Raw genomic sequence first — 13013 nt, forward strand, 5'->3', positions numbered from 1 at the left:
ATGCCAGTCCTCGAATAAACAATGTGGTAATAATAATAATGACGGTACCAACAGTAGCTAGCACTTCTTGGACACCATATGCCAGGAGTTTTTCTAAGGACCATACACATACCATCTCATTTAATTCTTCAGACAATTTTCATGTGATAGGTACTGTCGTCATTCTCATTTTACAGAAGCGGAAGTTGAACCACAGGAATGTTAATAATTTGGCCACGTTCAAACATCCAGCAGATTGAGGGGTGAGGTTTGAAAAAGCAGTCAGCCTCCAGGGCCTGCGGGGAAGATATTGATGTTTGTCTCTGGATATCAGGAGAAGAGGTTCGTCACAGTGGTTAACATTTATTCATTGGTTGCCTTAGTTTCCTATGTGAAAGAGTTGTCAGCTGGGGGTGTGCTTCTTTCAGTGCTGTAACTAAAGAAACTTGCTGGTATTGAGGGGACAAAGTGTGTGGTTTCAGGACTGTGGTGGGAAATTGTGGTGACAACACGGAGACTGGCTGGGAAGACTTTCTTCTCTGTAGTGTCCCTAGCCATAAAAGAAAGGGTTAGAGCTAACTAGGAAAGGCCCACGACAGGTTAGGTCACAGGAGTAGTTCTGAGCTGACCAGGAAGCCATCCAGGGCCTCAGTGGACCTGCATGAGCACCTAAAGCAGCGGGTGGATGGCCTTGGAAAGCAGGGTCTCTGCTGGAGATCTGGGGTAGAGACAGCTGTGAGCAGATGACTGATCCAGCCCTACTGAGGTGAGGCATGGAGAGGAGAACAAGCAGCAAAGGAGCCTGATGTATATCTGTGCTTTTTTGAGGTTGTGTTTGTCACATATGCAGCCAGGATAGTTTGAATGTAGCAGCATTCCAGCCTGAATCTGTGTCTCGTATTTAAATCCGGAGAATTATAAAGTAGCAGCTCCAGGATCCTCAGGGAAACAGATGCCTGAACAACTAATCCACCTGCACCCTGTGCTGAGGTGGTACCATGTGGCATCCTGAGGTCTGGGTGCCCGGGGAGCAGTTCTCAGCAGTTTTGACACTAGTGAGTGATAGTTCCATGTGCCCAGCCTGGCTCCCTTTCTTAACTTTTTAAAAAATGTTGGTCCATGTTAATGAACTAACTTCCTGATGCTTGTAATTCAAAGCTAAGTTTAGCTTTTGTGGGACTCTATGCAAATTTGCTAAGCCCATAGAAGCATTTGACACTTAACCTGCTTGTGCATACAGATCTGATTGGTGCTGGTTATTAAGTCTGATGTTCCTACAGGTGTACATTGTCACTTTCTAGAAGCTCCATAAAGATGATTTATTTAGACCTTGTACAAATAAGCTTAAAATGTATAGGTCACAATTGTTCATTGAATTGAGTTTTGTGTAACTACCCATTCTTACTGCCTTTTGACTGGAAAAGATGAATCATTTTACCTTATCAATATTTTGAAGATCTTCATCTTGATGATTCTTATTTCCAAAATAGACCCATCTCTCTGCCCCGTCTTGCATCTCCCTAAATCTCTTACCATTTACGTTTCTTCCTAGTAAAATGCCGTAGATTGTCAATCTTTTTGTGAGAAACACTGTAGGAACAGAAGGGAGTTGGTGGCCTGTCCCCGAGAGGGTGACCTTTGCAACTGATTAGAAGGTATTGTGCAGGGACTTATGCAGAAGGATAGGCTGTCTCTTGTTTTGTGTATGGGATTTTTTCTGGTGTGGATTTTCTTTGGAAACTATTATCATATTTGTCAGTGAAGAATAAGCCATGTCATTCTGATTAGAATAAAATAAGTGAGAGAGAGAGAGAGACAGAGACAGAGACAGAAAGACAGACAGAGAGTCAGTCAAAAGGCTTAGAGAGTCAATGGGATTTAACAGACATTTGGTAATTTGACTAGAATGGCTTAATATTTTTTCCTTGCAAAATGGGATTTTAACATAGCATAACTGTGTTCGTAGCATAACCCAGTGTGGCTTGCTGTGTGGCTTATGGTCTTTTCAGATAACTTGCTGCGAATCTAAGGTACTGTGGAGGGTTTCTTATTTTCACAGTTTATTCTCTGACATTCCAAACAAAGATAGTAAATTGTGCCACTTTGGGGCTGTCTTGATGGCTTCTTTTTCCTGTCCTTGTGTACACTTTCATCATGATAGCCCGTGCTCTGCCTGTTCATCCTAACCCCTCTGCACCATGCAGTTGCCCACAGCTACCTCCTTCTTGCCTGGGTGACTTTGCTGTGCAGCAGATTCCCACAGACTTCCTGGCTTAACACACCTGACACATTCAAGGGTGATGGAAATACAGGGTGAGCCGGAGATACAGCTCAGGGGCACAGCGCCTGCCTGGCAAGCACAAGGTCCTAAGTTCAGTTCCCAGTACTAAAAAAATCTCCCCAAACAAAAACAAAGTATAGGATGAATATTTAACTTTTAAATATTTATTACAATAAACACACATTGCTTTAGTCCTTCTCAATATCCTCTACATTGCTTTGAACACACTTAACCTGTCGTTCCCGAAACAGCTCTGGAAGTCGTCTTTCTTGAGCGTGATCAGATGTACAGTGAATAGGTGAAGCATTACACAGTGTGTCCCCATCCACCTCATTCATCAGATCTGGCGCTGTGTGACCTCTGGCTCTGTCCTCAAGGCCAAAATGGCTGTGAAAGGTGAATGCTTTGCTCCAGAAAATGGCAAGAGCAATGGAATGAGTATACCTGCAGTCCCAGCGGCCACCCACAACTTCCCCACAGGTGGACTTTTGCCACGTGGCCCCTTACTTGATGGCATTTTATATAAAATAACATAATCCCGAGCATGACATCCTGTCACTTTCCCCACAGTCTATTGGTTAGCTCTAAGTCACAGGCTCTCTCTTCCTCAAGTACAGGGCTGTGTGGCCACCAGGAGAGCACGGGGGCTGTCTTGGTGCCTGCCTGACATACCTATGGTGAACTTTGACTTCACTTGCCTTTTTTAATTTTTAAGTTCTCTGCAACATCACTGCCCCAGCTCTGCAAACTGACTTTCCCTTTAATTTATACCATCTGTCTCTCATTTTCCCCTCCAATTTTTTCTTCTGTTCTATGCCTTTCATGACACAACTTTAATTAATACAAATAGATTGTACTTAATTACCATAGCCATGATTCTAAAATCTTTTGTATAGAGCAGACTTATTTTTCATTCAAATGAAGCTCCCTAGTCTTTTTTTTTTTCCTGAATCCTTTTGAAAATTTGACTGAAGCTTCAGAGCGTTGCTTCCCTCTGTGAGGGACACAACCCCATAGAGACAGCTTCAGGGGCTTTTGCCACAAGGCCGACCACTCACACAGTGTTGAAAACAACAGCCACTTTATTAGGCTCATGGTGTAGGAACTGCAGGCAAAGCCCAGTGGAGATGACTTGTCTCTGCTCCATGACCTGCGGGACCTTAGCTGGGACGATTCAGACACCTGGGGTCATTCAGTGGTCAGAGGCAGAATGATTGGGAGGCTTCTCCACTCACATCATGCCTGGTGTCAGGGCACGGGCTGCTCAGAGTGGTGTCCTGTTCCAGGAGAGAGAGGGAGGGAGCAGACCAAGGGACCCACTTAACGCTGTGTGACCTTTTATGATGCAGCCTCAGAAGTCACCTGGCATCACACCTGTCACGTTCTCATGGGTTCAACAAACTCAAACCCAGTAGATTCAAAGAGAGGGGACATAGTCTGCTTCTCTCTGGGGAAGGCATAAGAGAAGATCTGTGACCATAGAAAAAGAAAAACAAATAAACTAAAATCACTACCTGTACAAAACCAAACATTTACTACAATCATAGAATCTGAGTATTGAAAGGGACCATGATAAGATGACCTATTTCCGTCTCCCATCCATGGCACAACTCTTCTCTGCAACCATTTTGTCACCACATGCCTGGACCAGTGCGCGTGTTCCTGCCTGCTGTCAACTCTTTTTTCCCCTTTCCAGTCCATTCTTCACTCTGTAGCCACAGTGATTCTTCCAAAAACACAAATTTTGGGAACAGTACCTCCTGAACAGTACCCTCCCCTGCCTTCCACATCCAACTAAAACGTCCAGTGCTCCGGTGGTCTAACCAAAGCCTCCCACTGCAGCCTCAGCTCATGCTGCACCCAGCCCTGCTCTTCCTGATCGAGCTGTGGCTGCCATCTTTCACTCCCTTGTGCTCATTATACTACTTCCGGTGACATTTGGCTTTTCCCTGTTTCCCTTGGTTAACTTCTACTCGTCCTTTGCATCTTGATAACTCTTTTGTGATATGTTTTCTCCCTTCCTTGATCAGGTCACATTTTCTTATTGTGTGCTTTTAAGGACTCTGCATCTTTCATCTATAACACTTATCTTTTTTACATTGCGAAAGTGTTTGCTGGATGTTCATTTTTACCATAGAACTGTGAGTTCCATGTTTTTAGAGACCATATATGTGTTTTCCTTAAAATATTGGTGAGTCTAGTATTTGGCCTAAATAGACATTTGTGCATGGACAGAACAAAGGGAGGGATGAAAAGAAGGAAAAAAGAGAAGGTGGGAATGAATTGATATACAGCATACACCTTTACATACTTCTGGTAGTGAAAGGGAAATTTTAAATAAGTGCCTGCCAAGAAAGCCGGCCAAGGATGCCCACCAAGACCAGGCAGACATATTTGTGTCTGTACAAGCCTGATAACATAACTTTTCCACCTTTGTGTAACCCATGCTTGTTTAACTGATGGCCTTGCAATATAACTGGAAGTATTTAAACACCCTTGGCAGCCCATGATGTCACCCAACCTCCAATCATAGTGCACCAAATCTACTTTTGTACCTCTCACTTGTTCTCCCTATAAAAGACCCAAAATGCCACCAGGTGGGACCGACTCTTTGGGAGAGATCCCAGTCAAGCCCATCGATATAATAAACTGCCTCTTAAACCTCCTTGGTGCCATTTCTTCCCATGTTCAGTCTGTTTTGCTGTAACAATAGTAGTGAAATTTCTAACTTTAAGCTGGCTTATTCTGTGTTCCATAGTTGTATTAATTAGAGGTGTTTCTCTTTCATTGTTAAGGTACAGTCTTTCTCTTGGTAACTTCTTCCCTCACCCTGGTTCTGTTGCTAGATAATATATTCAAACCTCTTTCTATACATCCCCACCAGTCACTCTTTCCAAACATTTCCACTGACATAACACCCGTCACAGCAGAGGAGGGCAAACCGACTCCCCAGGCCACTGTCAGATACAGATATTTGTCAACATCTCTTTGAAAGCTCTAGTCTTTCTTAAAACAGTCCTTTGGATGTTATAATGTATTCAAGGCAGTGTGTTTATCTTCATAAATGCAATACATCTCCGACTTACAAATCAGTTCGTTTCCGATGTTCATAAACTGGACTCAGTTTTAAGTCCTATAAAGTGAGTCTTACACACCTTTAACACAAATATGCAGTGTGAAGCGTCAAATACCAAGCCTCTACATCACCACTGCCCTTTCTCTTGCATCTGGACGCCCTGAGCTCCGACTGAGGGCTGTACCACTGTGCCCTGTCGCACTGTTCAGCACGCGCACAGCAGCATAACCGTGGTAGTATCCCCAGATGTGTGAGCCACTTCTGTGATCATTCCACCCCTGTGTGATGGGAGGTCCATTTGTGTCTGTGAAAGTCTGCAACTCCTCGAGCTGAGGGCTTACTGTAAGTCATTTTTTCTGCATTTTTCAATAAAACAGATGCATCACCTTGTCAGTCACGGAACTTTGAATACCACCAGAGATTTCAGTCCAGTGTAGACCAGGCCCTATCTTTATATATTGTTTTCCTCTCTAATGTGTAAAGCATCTCTTATCAGTATCATAGACTAGCATGTATTGATTTCTTCTTTTTTTAAAAAAATGATACTAAAAATTGCATATACTGATGTAGTACCTTATAACATTTTGAAACATGAATACGTTGTGTGATGCTCAAATCTAGGTAAGCATGTGTTTCTTTAAACATTTATCATTTTCTTTACGGTGAAAATTTTCACAATCCCTTTTTCTGAAATACATAGTACGTTATAGTTACTCTCTAGTCTCCCTGCTGTGCCTTGGCATCCAGGAACTTGTTACTCCTATCTAGCTATAACTTAGTAGCATTGATCAATTTTTTCCCATCCCTCCCTTTATTGTCCCTGGCTTTTAGTAACCACCAGTCTACTCTCAGCTTCCATAGGATGTATTGATTTTTTAATGTCTGTCCTAAGATACCAAGCTCAGAATTCACTCCAGCTGTGAGCAATGCAAAGAATGATGGATATGATTTCTTTTTCCCCTCCTTTTTCTTACTAGTGTATGTTGGCAGTATGTGATAATTATGTTTGTTGGTGCAGGGGCTGTATGTGCCTATAATATAACTTGATCATTTCTCGTCCCTTTACCTCCCTTTCCCTTACCTCCACCTTCCTCTGATCTCTTTCTCCATTTCCACAAAAATCTGCCTTCTGGTTTTCTGCCATTTTTCATTTATTATTATTATTTTTTTTTAGGTTTCTCATATGAGAGAAAACCATGAAATATTTAACTTGACCCTCTTGAAAATCAACTAATTTTTTTAGAATGCAACCTGCAGGGGTGATTTTTTCAGGAGAAGAGAGAGACAGAGAGACAGAGACAGAGAGACCCACAGTGAAACAGTGAGCCAAAGAGGCCAGGACAAAGGCTCTAGGAATACTGGCTCCTGAATAATTGTAAGCTGAATAAAAGCCAAATGAGTATTCAATTTGTTATTTATTGTTTATATCATATATGCTGTCTACTATTTTCTGATGAAATATCTTTCTAGTTTAAGGGTGAAAAGCATTTAAAGTAAACCCAACATTTTGCCATTTCCTGGCTAGTCTATATTCCTCTTCTAGGTCATAATGAACTCTGGTCCACTCTATGTATAGGGAAGGTAAATTGTCCTCAGAGGGAAGCTCCACGTCTTATTCCTGTCTAGGGAATTTTTGGACTAAGGATGAGCCTTTATATTGAATTCTAATCTGTGGTCCAGCCCTAATTTAAACATCCCAGCTTTGGCATGACACTTGTCATTTCTGTTCACAACTCACTGACTCCAGCCCACCACAGAGGTGTCCGAATTCAGTCATGAAGTTTCACAGCTTTGTGTACTCAGATATGCAGGAGATGCAGAGACAGAAATTTATGGTGCATGGATTAATGACCATCTCCTGGAATAAATACAACACTTCGCCACACTGTTGCTAAAAATCTGTCCTCACAGGCTTTTGGAATAGTGGGCTCTGGTTGGGAAAAGACCAAGGTCCAGTAAAAAGGAGCCCACCAACGACTGTCTTTCTTTACTTCAATGTGTTTTTCATCAGCCTCCTTCGTTTGTGACAAAGCTGTTAATTACAGATCTCCCTCTTCTTACAGCCAACACCTGTTATCCTGTTTGTAAGATTTTTGTGGGAAAGAGTTCGTGAGACATCTTGTTGAAAGCACAAGCTGTTTGCTCTATACATCCACTTTAAGTTACAAACCTATTTTTTTTAAACAAGATAGATTTATTTCAGTTGAGTTGCATCCATGGTGGAATCTATTTCAATGAAATTACAAAAGAAGAAATTCTACATAAATTTCACCAAACATTCAAGTAATAAAAATGGATTCTAAAGTGTATTTTGAAAACACCAAAACACAAAACTACTTTCTATGAATGGTATATTCACTCACATATGTGAGAAAATAGGATTGCATGCAGGGTATGAAGCTGAGGCCATCTAGGAGATAAACAACATGAACAGGGAGCACTAGGCATGAAAGCAGCATCTACCTTCCATGTAAAAGTGCACCTGACTGGATAAGAGCCTTTTAAGATGGTACAGGTAACACAGAAGCACAGTTTCCATTGCAAACCCAAAGCAGTTTTCAAGAAGGGTAGGTATTTTAATGCAATACTATACAATGCACCCTTTGGTATCCTGGAGCTGTGTGAATCTTGTCACTTGATTTCTATGTAAGATGGCTAGCAGAATCCAGTGGGAGCTCTGGGACTTGAGATTGGGGCTGTATTGATTCTGATCTGATTATAGGGAGCTAATCAGGATAAATGGGGCTGACAGGAATAGCTTTTCCAGGAGTTGACTTACTTATGAAATGGAATTAACAAGCCTGTTGAGGATGGGTATAGTATGGGTTACACTCGGACTCATTCTAAAAATAACTCAAGACAAATTTCTTGGAAGTGTGTAAACCCCAATAGTGTAGAATCTTAAAAACAAGAAAACACAAATGAGACAAGAGGCTGAGGCAGGAGGATCACTGTGAGTTGTAGACTAGCCTGGGCTTCAAAGTGAGTTCAAAGACAGCCTGAACTGCATAGTAAGACCCTGTCTCAAAATAAGACCAAAACAAAGCAAAAAACAAAATAAAAAATTTTTTCATGTGTTCCCTAATTCAGAGTGAAAGACATCTTTCACTCCTACTTTTCTGAGTCTTTTTTAAGAGCAAACTGAAACGTATTTCAGAAAACTGTTTTCACTGTGGAGAATGTTGCTTATTTGGAAAGCTCCAGGACTGTAAGACAATAGCTTTAGTCATTTGGGTTGCGGTTGTTGGCAGAGTACTGTGGGGATGCAGTAAAGAGTAGGAACTGGCCGGAGAAAAGCACCAGGGAGAGGAAGGCTGGCACTGAGAGGGAGGAGGCCTTTGCATCCGGATCTGCTTTTGTCCCTCATCGGTTATGTTGCTTCTGGCAAAGGGCGTCCCTTCTCTGTACCACAGCGTCCTCTTTCATTAAAGAACACTGAGGGCTTAGAGCCCATAAGGGCAGACAGCTTGTTCACTTAGCGCTTTTCAGCCTTCTCTGCGGTGTCATTGGTTGCTCACAACAGTCTGCTGACACAGTCAAGTGTGCTGCTTTTCTCCCTGCCTGCACACTAGTGCAGAGGCTTGCACACTCAGGGTGGCTGAGGTTACCTGCATACCCCACTCTGAGCTTCTGGCCTCACAGTTTGGCTTGTTGCTTCTATCAGGTCATTATGATGCTTTCAGCTAGTTAAGGTAGAGGGTGCTAGAAGTATCTTTCCTCCCATTTTATTTTATTTTTATTTTTGTCTTTTTGAGACAGGGTCGCTCTATGCAGTTCAGGTTGGCCCTGAACTCACTTTGTAGCCTAGGCTGGTCTTGAACTTGCAGTGATCCTCCTGTCTCAGCCTCCCGAGTGCTGGGATTACAGGCATGAGCCACCAACACCTGGCTTCCCCTTTTATTTTTAATTTAAAGTATTAGTTAAGGACATTTAGTATTTCAATTATTATATAAGGACACTGGTAGCCACTTCTGCACCATCAGCTCTAAAAAACTGGGAAGGGAGGTCATCCAGCAGGAGGTGTGAGATCCCCAGCTTCCTTAGGATTTCCTCTCTTTTCCTGGGAGCTCTATGCCTGCCTCCTTCCCTCCCTTCCCTGGTTTCACACATTAGTGCTGACACTTCTGGTCTCTGCAGGTGCTCGTAGTGACACCAAGCTTCAGCTTCCTAAGAGGCGTCTCCTGTGTGAGGTCTGCATTTTTGCTTCCGAAATTACCTAAGCTAAAAGAAATCTTTGCTTCTTGACATGGCATGAAGGATAGCATCAGAAATCTTTTTAAAATCTAAGAAGAAAAATAAGTCTCATTGGAGCCATCTTTCCAAACATAGGCAGCAACCTCAGTATTTTCTGGAGACATCATAGCAACCTAAAAAAAAAGCATTCATGGGCAGATGCATAGTCCTTCTTCAGTGTTGTATATTTTGGATGAAGTTTATTTTGGTGGCATTGGTCATAGCAGGTACATAGCCACATTTGTGTTGGGTTTTCTAGGGTATGAGTTTTATTGTTCAAGCCTCTTAGGTAGTCTTTAAAAAAAAGAAAAGAAACGAGTATCTTTCAATTTTTACTTCAGCTTGCTGCATCAGAGCTTACTAGTCACCAGCCCTGCCCTGTGGGTTCATGGCAACATTTTGCATTTTGTAATTGTTTAATTTGTTTTAATTGTTTGGGGAGCCTTGTGCGATGAGCAGAGTCCGCCATGGCCTAGGCAGCATCTATCTTGCCCACCTGTCAGCTTCAGCACCTGCCCATCACAGCCGCTGCCTGACTCCCCTGCCTCACTGCTGTGCTTTGTTTCCCAGGAACAGACAATCTGCAGCTGCGAGTCACCCCCACCCCAGAGGCGTTTCCTCACCGGAAGTTGTTACCACTTTCACCAACATGGCCTTTCTTGGAAGTCAAGTCTTCTTCGGCAGTAGACAGAATCAAGAATGTGCTGGGACAGTCTCTTGATAACACAAGCTTGTTGCAGTTGGCCCGGACACCTCTGCCCAAGATGCACCGCAAGACCAGGGCTCAGGAGGACTTCTCTTCTTCCCTTTACCAAGGAAGTGAACACAGTGCCTCTCTGGAACCACCCAAGGACTCCACCAAGTCCCTGGTCCAACCAAGGCCTCAAGGGGAAAGAGAAGCGGCGGGTGTGTCAGGTTTGCCTCTTGCCAGCATGCTTCCCCTAATGTCCGCATTCCCACTGATGACCTTGAGTTCCATGCCCCCATCTCAGCCACCAGTAGGGTCCTCCTCACTTCCAAAGCATTCCCTGTGGTCAGACAGTCTCCCACTGCTCCTTCCACCTTCATCCCCCTCATTGGCTGTTCACTCACCTCATCCCATCATCTTCTCTAAGCTGCTAGAACAGCCCACCAAAGCGCCGTGGCTCCGTCCTGTCGTTCCAACTGTGGTTTCTTCAGGTCAGCATGTAGCCAATGCCCTAAGCTCATTTTCTGATGAAATGAACCATACTCCATCCAGAGATACGCAGGATTTCACAGCTGTCCCTCAGCTAGGTTTTTCGACAAAGCAGCACTCTGAGCTGTCCCCAGCAGAGGGTCCCCAGTCAGCAGGCTTACCCACACGTGGGGTTTTGAGCTCCATAGCAGAACTGGCCCAGCTCTCTCCCCGTCCCCTAGCATCTGGAGGTCTTCTTCAGCTTCCAGGTGGAATCCCCTCATGGTCCATGCTTGAAGTGGCTTCACGTCCTGCATCCACCCAGCCCGTGCACAGGGCAGGGGATAAACAAGTGCACGGTGGGGTGCCCTTGCCGACTTTTAAGATGGCAGCAGAGGCTGTGCCTTCGCTTTTGCAGACTGTACAATCAGTGACGGTAGAAATGACCAGCAGAAAGCTAGCCCCCACCTCTCCTGCAGATGACTCTGCTAACCCACCACATTTGTCAGCAGCTCCAGAGAATGCCAGCGGGCCTGTGGTTTCAGCAGAACACGCATCTTCCTCTCGGGTGTCTCCTCTACTGCCTTTCACTGCACCAGGTCAAGGGCAAGCCACCCCCTCTGGGGTGGTTCCCACATCACCACTGACCAGGACTGCTGACCTTCCCTCCCTTGTCCTCCAGCCCACAGAGAATCATGCCTTTCCATTCCCTGTGCCAGAAATGCCCCTCTTTCCTCAAAAAGAAAATAAAGATGTGCACCCTTTTCCTGCAGCCACACACCTTCTCCCCTTGGGCAAATTTCATCTTTCCACAGAGAAGATCTTTCCCCTGCAGAAGGAAGATAGCGAGACAGCTGTTTTCAAGAAAAACAAAAAGGCAAATGTGACAGTTCCTCTCCAGGCCTTTCCAAGTAAAGAAGTTTCGAGTCTTCACACTGTAAATGGATTCACGTCTGATTTTAGCACTGGTCCCGTTTCATCTCCCATCATTACAACACCAAGAACAAACTTCTTTTTGTCAGGATCACTGCCGCCTTCCATGCCTGTCCTTCAGGCCACCCAGCTAGTTTCCTCACCTCCTGGCTTTTCCAGTAGCAAGCCAGAGAGTTTCACAGCAACTGAGGGCCACTCTGAGTTGCCAGCTTCAGCTTCCAAACAGGTGACAGCATTTCCCTCCTCCTCTGGTGTCTCTGATTTCTCAACAATGGGCGACATGAACAAGCCAACAACCGCAGATGTTTTCCGGAGTTCTCTTTTAGTAAAAACTGGACCTCTTTCCACACAATCAACAATATCTGGCTTGCAGCACCAAACAAATTATGATTTAAATGGTCATACAATTAACTCCTCAAGTTGGGAAATTTATTCAGCTTCAACTCCTCTTCCCAGTGGTTTAACTTCAGCTGCCAGTGCAATAAAATCTCAGGATTTCAAAGATATTGTTGGGCATTCAGTGGCCGCAGAAGGTTTTAACATGCAGGATCTCATCCGAGGCCCAGGCACCCACCAGCCTGTACGACAGTCAGATGTGACCGTGATTGGGAATCATAAAGACTTCTGGCCCACAAGCCATAACAGCTATTCCGGAGTTTTCCAAACAGAGAAGGTTGACTATCAGCCATCTGCAAGTTATCGCTCTATGTCACATCCCCATTTACGGATGCCTACCCAGCCAACCCATCCTCTTTGGCTAACCTGGCTCAGGCTGTCTTCTACAGCTAGCTTGCAAGAAATGCTTTCAGATGGAACAGATACAGGTCCCCAGATTTCCAGTGACAGCTATCTATCACATGGAATAAATGCTTCCACACCATTCAAGAGCATCCTGGGATATCACTCGACTGCTGAATCTCCTCCTATATCCACCAGTGCCTTTCCCAGGACCCCCTCCAGAGTGCTGCGAGCTTCTCAGCACCCCAAGAAATGGACAGGTGCAGCCACTAATGCAGATAGTTTGTTTCCTGGTACCCAAAAAACAGGTATGACTGCTTTCATGGCCAAAGCATCTTCAAGCTCAACATAAATATCCAGCTTTCAGGAGGGAGTTGACAGGCATGGCATTGATCCTCTGCCCGCTTCATTGTTTGAAAGTGTTCAGAATTTGTGTCCTTATTACCAACCACAGCCTTGTTATAAGTGACACTGTCATTACGGTTAATTGATAATGAGCCTAAAATCGTATTGCCCAAGTGCTCCCATTGCAAGCCCAGAGCGCAGAGGCTTTTCAGGCTGACACACCCATGTTACGCCCATTCATCACCAGGCCAAGGGATGAATGCCTTCTGGGC

General features: G+C 44.2%; 1 protein-coding gene across 7 annotated transcripts in view; it reads left to right on the forward strand.

The window, feature by feature from the left end:
- Positions 1-13013, forward strand: part of Kiaa1549l (KIAA1549 like) — a 254772-nt gene that overhangs the window by 136735 nt on the left and 105024 nt on the right. For 2 of the 7 annotated variants that reach the window (XM_063227751.1, XM_063227750.1), the window contains exons 2-3: positions 10140-10484; positions 11238-12704. In XM_063227751.1, coding sequence (XP_063083821.1) covers positions 10140-10484; positions 11238-12704 — 1812 coding nt within the window. Of the gene's footprint in view, positions 1-10139; positions 12705-13013 lie in introns of all 7 variants that reach the window. The other 5 variants (XM_063227754.1, XM_063227753.1, XM_063227752.1 and 2 more) reach the window with 4 other exon arrangements.

This window comes from Cavia porcellus, unplaced genomic scaffold (assembly GCF_034190915.1).
Source record: "Cavia porcellus strain 051 isolate PalLab524CR breed Dunkin Hartley unplaced genomic scaffold, mCavPor4.1 scaffold_17, whole genome shotgun sequence".
Lineage (NCBI taxonomy): Eukaryota > Metazoa > Chordata > Mammalia > Rodentia > Caviidae > Cavia > Cavia porcellus.